This window comes from Sprattus sprattus (genome assembly GCF_963457725.1).
Source record: "Sprattus sprattus genome assembly, chromosome: 20".
Classification (NCBI taxonomy): Eukaryota; Metazoa; Chordata; class Actinopteri; order Clupeiformes; family Clupeidae; genus Sprattus; species Sprattus sprattus.
The window spans coordinates 13,137,573-13,145,124 of NC_137918.1; the positions used below are offsets into that span (position 1 = coordinate 13,137,573).

General features: G+C 44.5%; 1 protein-coding gene across 1 annotated transcript in view; it reads right to left on the reverse strand.

Moving 5' to 3' along the window:
* The window catches only part of hycc1 (hyccin PI4KA lipid kinase complex subunit 1), a 38,458-nt gene that overhangs the window by 6,392 nt on the left and 24,514 nt on the right, over window positions 1-7,552 (reverse strand). Inside the window, exons 8-10 of the mRNA XM_080859612.1 lie at window positions 4,254-4,370; window positions 3,558-3,645; window positions 1,625-1,784 (exon numbers count right to left, since the gene is read on the reverse strand). Coding sequence (XP_080715738.1) covers window positions 1,625-1,784; window positions 3,558-3,645; window positions 4,254-4,370 — 365 coding nt within the window. The remainder of the gene's footprint in view (window positions 1-1,624; window positions 1,785-3,557; window positions 3,646-4,253; window positions 4,371-7,552) is intronic.

Consider the following 7,552-nt stretch of genomic DNA (forward strand, 5'->3'; position numbering starts at 1 on the left):
CATGCATGCACACAGAGACACACACACACACACACACACACACACACACACACACAAGCATACACACACACACACACACACACACACACACACACACACACACGCACACACACGCACACAGACACACACACACAAGCATACACACACACAGACACACACGCGCACACATACCCACACATACCCACACATAAACACAAAGCCATGCACGCACATACACAAGCACGCACACAAGCACACACAGACAGACACACATACATACACACATGCACAGAAAAAGACACAGAAGACATAAACACATGCATAAATATACAACAATGGCAAAACAGAAATGATAATTCAACTTAAAAAAAACATAAGTAAAAATGGCAACACGAACACAGCACTTTAAAAACATGAGTAAAAATGGCAACACGAACACAGCACTTTAAAAACATAACATGAAAGGCCACATAAACACAGCTCTATAAAAACATAAACCTGCTGTCAGATGAGTGATGATGTGAATGAAGACTGACACTGAGTAACAATGAGCGACAATCTACATTAAGTACATTAAGAGCTCAATGTAATTATCATCCAATGAATGCTGTATGCCATAAGTATTTGGTTTGTTAGTCAAAAGGCCCATGCAGTTGTGGAAAACTTTTGAACGCGATGTTTGATGCAATTTGCCATCGCAAGCGTACTTCCAAAATAGAACGAAAAAAAGAGAGAAAAATCTGATGTGTAATTGCTCTTCTTTTAGGCCTTCATTAATGAAATCAAGGGGTAGGGATCTGAAGCGGTCAGGCTCAAAACTCTAATTACCGCTCCAATTACTAGTTCCAGAGAGAACAGGAAGAGAGGGGGGTATGTGAGGTTGGGGGAAAGGGGGGGGGGGGGGGGGGGGCGGTTGATGCAGCCATGGCAACCCGATGCCTGTCAGTTTTAATTGGCCATGGATGAGATCTCTTGTTTAAAGACAAACTAAAAAAAAGAGGAATAAAACAAAAACAAAATAACACAGGCTTCTGGGCGTCCAGCATCTTCCGCTCTGCTGAGTGGCAGACTTCCTGATTGGACAGGGCTCTGATTGGACCAATTAGTGAATGGAGTGATTGTAATGAAAGTATGACAGTGAAAAACGAGAGGCAGATGGAGATAATGGCGTGTGAAATCTCTGTGAGGGCTGTGAGAGTATGGGAGGTGAAGAGGAAGAGGGAAAGGGTGAGAGAGAGAGAGAGAGAGAGAGAGAGAGAGAGAGAGAGAGAGAGAGAGAGAGAGAGAGGAAGAGAGAGAGACGGAGAGAGAGAGATAGATAGATAGATAGATAGATAGATAGATAGATAGATAGATAGATAGACAGAGAGAGAGAGATAGCGAGCTTGCATGGGGCAGATCTCACTCCAAACATACCAGTACTTCCACATGCTGACTAAGCCAAGCTTCCAGCTGACTAAGCCAAGAGCCAAACCCTGAGCCCTGAACACATAAAAAGGGGAACTACTCCAAGACTGTTTTTACGACCACGGACGCCTAACAGGCCGCCATTGGCCTTTATGGGGGACTGGCTTGGAGGCTGGGGATCCGAGAGCGGTTTCTGTGGAGAGGCGGCCCCTGGCGGGTGGCCCCTCGGGACCCTCACCGTGTCTCTTCCAGCGGTGGCCGCGGATGGAGAGGCTGGTGACGGCGTTGCGGGAGATGCGGGGCGCCGTGGGCGTGATCTCCACCTGGATGCTGCGCGTGCCCTCCTTGTTGGACTTGAGGGCAGCGCCCTGGGTGGTGGACTTGATGGCGTTGCCCACCTGAGGAAGGGAGAGGAGGACGGGAGGGTTAGGGTTAGACAGGAATATTAATAATAAATAATAATAATACATTTTATTTAAAGCGCCTTTCACGACACCCAAGGTCACTTCACAAACAATCATCGGGTTCGAATCCAGCCCGATGTCATTTCTCCTGTCCACTCCCCACCTCTTCTCCCTCTCATTTCCTGTCCCATCTTTCACTGCACTATCGATCAAAAGGCACAAAAGCCCAAAAAGAAATCTAAAAAAAGAAATTTAAAAAAAAAGATACGTACAGTACGTACGTCGGAAGAGACAGGTGAATGGGGTGAAAGAGAAGAAGGAAGAGGAGAGGAAGAGAGGAGAAGTAAATTGAAGAAAGGAGAGAAGAAGAAAGGAGAGGAGAAGAGAGAGAGGAGAAGAGAGAGAGATGAGGAGAGGAGAGAAGAGAAGAGGTCAGTAAAGGAAGAACATTAAGCAGATAAGTGAAACACAAGATGGGGGACGACAAGAAAGAGGGCAGACGAGTGAAGAAGTGACGGGGAGAAAATAGGAAAAGAGAAAGGCAAAGCATGACAGGAGGAGAGAAAGGAGGAGAGAAAAAAGATAGTGAGCGAAAGAAAGATAGTGAGCGAAAGAAAGATAGTGAGCGAAAGGAAGATAGTGAGCGAAAGAAAGATAGTGAGCGAAAGAAAGAAAGATAGTGAGCGAAAGAAAGATAGTGAGCGAAAGAAAGACAGTGAGCGAAAGAAAGACAGTGAGCGAAAGAAAGATAGTGAGCGAAAGAAAGACAGATAGTGAGTGAAAGACAGATAGTGAGCGAAAGAAAGATAGTGAGCGAAAGAAAGATAGTGAGCGAAAGAAAGAAAGATAGTGAGTGAAAGACAGATAGTAAGCAAAAGAAAGATAGTGAGTGAAAGAAAGAAAGATAGTGAGTGAAAGACAGATAGTGAGCGAAAGAAAGATAGTGAGCGAAAGAAAGACAGTGAGCGAAAGAAAGATAGTGAGCGAAAGGAAGATAGTGAGAGAAAGAAAGATAGTGAGAGAAAGAAAGAAAGATAGTGAGCGAAAGAAAGAAAGATAGTGAGAGAAAGAAAGATAGTGAGAGAAAGAAAGATAGTGAGCGAAAGGAAGATAGTGAGCGAAAGAAAGAAAGATAGTGAGAGAAAGAAAGATAGTGAGCGAAAGTTGATAGTGAGAGAAAGAGAGTGAGCGAAAGAAAGAAAGATAGTGAGCGAAAGGAAGATAGTGAGCGAAAGAAAGACAGTGAGCGAAAGAAAGACAGTGAGCGAAAGGAAGATTGTGAGCGAAAGAAAGACAGTGAGCCGAGGAAGCGAGAGAAAAGTAGAAGAGTAGAAGAGAACGAGAGCGGATAAAAGCACACTTTAATTACGGAGTAAAAATAGCCCAACAATGACTCATGCCTGCCTTAAGTTCCATTCAAATCACTGTCTTTACAATCAGCTGCTGAAAGAGAGCTCAGTGGCTGTGGAGATAAAGACAGAGGATCCATCCTACACTGATCCTGCATGCAGCCAGCTCAGCTCAGCTAAGACTTCCTGCTCTGTCATACGTGGAGAGCTCCAGCTTCAGTTAGCGCCGCCTCTGCACTGCGGCAGCTCATCACGACTGCATTCTAGTGGATGGAGCTGGCAGATTGGGCTGCATTTTGTTGAAGTGTCTGTATATCTGAACTTTAGATCTCCTTAAGTCATGTTCAGAGTATACACACACATAAAGGCGCGCGCGCGCACACACACGCACACACACACACACACACACAACACTGACCAGTAATGCTTCAGGGTAAAGCTCTAGCTGGGCTCGGTAGAGAACATCGTCCAGCGCTTTAGATCCCAGGTCTGACTCCCCGTTATACCTGCAGAAGAGGAGAAGATAGGACCAATATAAATATCTCCCTCTGGAACGAAATACTGTTTTCTGATTGGCTAATGGGGTGTACATTAAGTTCGTATAACCGGACACCTTGGACGTAGTCCCAGTAGAAAAGTTAAATCGCCGTTCCATATCAATGCTCTTGAATGGTTACCATTGACAACCAACGTAACGTTTTTTTTTTTTTTTTTTTAAGGACTTCTCTAACGAGAGCACTAGGCTTCAAATCAAGAATTCATCAGGTTATTATGCATATTAAGTTTCCTTAAGATAAAGGAAATTCTAAATACTACTAATAATAATAATAAAAACACACTGATCCTATTTCAGTTGGTCAAACTCAAGCAACATGTAGCAGTAAAGAGTACATTTAACACACTGATCCTATTTCAGTTGGTCCAACTCAAGCAACATGTAGCAGTAAAGAGTACATTTAACACACTGATCCTAGTTCCGTTGGTCCAACTCAAGCAACATGTAGCAGTAAAGAGTACATTTCATCAGTGTTTGCAAACAGGCGATAGGAAGCAGTAAAAAAAAACATCAAAGCAGGAAGTGGAAAGGTGGAATCAGAGGTGAAAGGTCACTCACAAGGCAAAATGGATGCCCGTGATGAGCTGCACCAGGAATTCGGAGGTCACCATCATCCGTGTGTTGATGCCTTTGTACCGCCGGAGCTGTTGCCGTGGATACCCGCAGATGCTGACCCTGGAGGGTTGGATACAGGACCAGCAGACAGGTGTTAAGCAGGCAGAAAAAAATATTAAAAAAGCAATTTCATATTGCTTCTTTTGTGGGGCAAAAGGCGATTAGCGTCACATGCTCTCAAATAAACGGGTTTTCTGGCTGGTGATAGTGAGGCTTCAGTGTGTGTGTGTCGTCCTGCCTTTAAGGCACGGTCCAGACTCGTGACGTGTCTCCATTGTGGACGAGCTCTTTTTCTTCCCCACAAGGACGTCTGCCTCTCAGTCACACAATAAGACAGAAGGCAGACAGACACGCACTGGGGTGGGCACACACACTCACACACTCACACTCACACTCACACACTCTCTCACACTCTCTCACACTCTCTCACACTCTCTCACACTCTCTCACACTCTCACACAACAGAATTCAAGTGGCAACTGATGAGGTTTGTCTGGGATTGGTTAATCCTCTCATTTTCACTCCATGAACTCTGACGGTATAATGACAGTGGCTCCCTCTAGGTTTGAGTTTTGAGTCGATTCCTCAGTTGCAGGTGCTGTATGTGCAGGCGCTGAAGAGCTTGTGGAAAGATATACACCACACACAGCCTACTAAGGCAACAGTGAATTTGAGTACAAAAGTACAAAGTGGTAAACCATGGTAAACTAAACACACACACACACACACACACACACACACACACACACACACACACAGTTGGCCCCACTTCCAAGTACTCACACCACGTAGGGCCTGTGTGTAGGACAGCAGCTAGGTTTATTTACGTTCAGTTTGATTTTTTTTAAAGATGAATACGAGGAGAGTTCTCTGCTATAAGATATATTTATATATATATATATTTATATAAAAAATACCTTGACAACACAGCCTGGCTGCAACAACCCTCAGGGTTCTTCATCGATCGCAACACAAATAACACAAGTAACATGTTTTTCATGGAACTAGAATAATCCTGTTGACTGAGACCATTGTAAAGACCACTACATAAGCGCCATAAGCACACATAAGTGGTCAATTATAGTCTGTTTTCATCTTTTCAATACTGCCTTCGTCACTCTCAGTTCTATTTCCATTATACTGTGCAGTCTAGTGTTAGCGTTCCATCTAAGCCTTTGTCCTTTCTGACGCCTCGTTTTCCTCTTGCTCTACTCCTCTGTCTCTCAGCAGCAGCAGCAGCAACACACACACACACACACACACACACACACACACACACACACACACACACACACACACACACCTCTGTCTCTCAGCAGCAACATTCTGGCTCCTTTCCACTCGACTTTCAAAGAGTCAATCATTTCCCCTGCTTTTTAAAAAAACACTTTTTCTCTTTTTGACGGCCTCGGTCTGCTTTCCTTTGCTGGACCAATGCACTCAAGCAACGGCGGTAAAAATAGGATGTAGGTGCACGAAGCCTAATTTGTACTCTCTGAAGTACAATTTTTAAAAGCCAGCTCTAAAAAAAAGATCTGAGCTCCCTGTAAATAGATAATTCTGCTGTCAAAAGATAACAAACGTATAAAAGACCCAGAATAATCATGCCATTCTAAAGGCTTAATGAAATGACTCCTGCCCATTCTTTTTTTTACACTCTGGCCCTGTGGGTTGTAGTCACACTAGCAAAATAACCTAACACAGGGGAACACAGACCTACGAATGCACTAGAACATTAAAACGTTTCACTGTGCGCTTGATGTGCGCTTCTCTTCTGGTAATTTGACAGAAACTATATATGTACATATCTATATATTACTATTATTATCCACCTTTTCACGTTAGATCTCTAATCTCTAAGCAGGTAAGGCAGGTTTCGAGGAACCACACATACAGAGATCTTATGACTGGCCCTATGCTCTTCTCTACACACACACACACACACACACACACACACACACACACACACACACACTCCTCTTCTCTCGGGAGTAATCACAGCACTAAGCCGGGCTAATCAGGTACAGGAAGTGACCAATCCACCAGCATGGCCTGGCAAGTCATGTGAACAGGGAGAGGCACACCACAACACAGATCAGCTGTAAACACACCAACACACACACACACACACACACAGCAGGAACGTCAGCATCTTAAACCTACACACACACACACACACACACACACACACACACACACACACACACACACACACACACACACACACACACACACACACAGGCACACCACAACACAGATCAGCTGTAAACACACACACACACACACACACACACACACAGCAGGAACGTCAGCATCTCAAACCTACACACACACACACACACAGTCATGTGAACAGGGAGAGGCACACCACAACACAGATCAGCTGTAAACACACCAACACACACACACACACACAGCAGGAACGTCAGCATCTTAAACCTACACACACACACACACACACACAAACACACACACACACACACACACACACAGGCACACCACAACACAGATCAGCTGTAAACACACACACACACACACACACACACACAGCAGGAACGTCAGCATCTCAAACTACACACACACACACAGTCATGTGAACAGGGAGAGGCACACCACAACACAGATCAGCTGTGTAAAGAGGATCAGGGCATACCGGCGACTTAGCGCTCTCCTGGCGTATCCAAACCCTCAGCCTCCAACCTAGTCAACAACACTAACGAGGCCACCTTGCTAGCTGCTGTAGCGACGTAGGCTTGGATAATGTAAACAATGTACTCATTCACCAACTACATTACATTTACAATTAGTCATTTAGCATACGCTTCTATCCAAAGCGACTTACAAGCAGTTTAGCATTTATACATCAGGAGCAGTTAGGGGTTCAGTGTCTTGCTCAAGGACACTTACACATCTGGTGAGGAGAAGTGGGGAATCGAACTAGCAACCATCTAACCTTCTGATTACTAAACGACTCCTCTACCTCCTGTACCACTGTGGCCCAACTAGAGCAAGAGGAGGCATTAGTGCTGTATGTGTGTGTGTGTGTGTGTGTGTGTGTGTGTGTGTGTGTGTGTGTGCTGCTGAGCAAGGCTAGCAAGGGGGGGTCCCGACACGCTGGATGTTCTAGCAAACAATTCCAATTGTCTATTATATAACTATAGGCTATAAAAGTTATAATAATTTAATATTATTTCAGCTTCCACAATAACCTCTTCTGTGTCATAGATAGATAGATAGATACA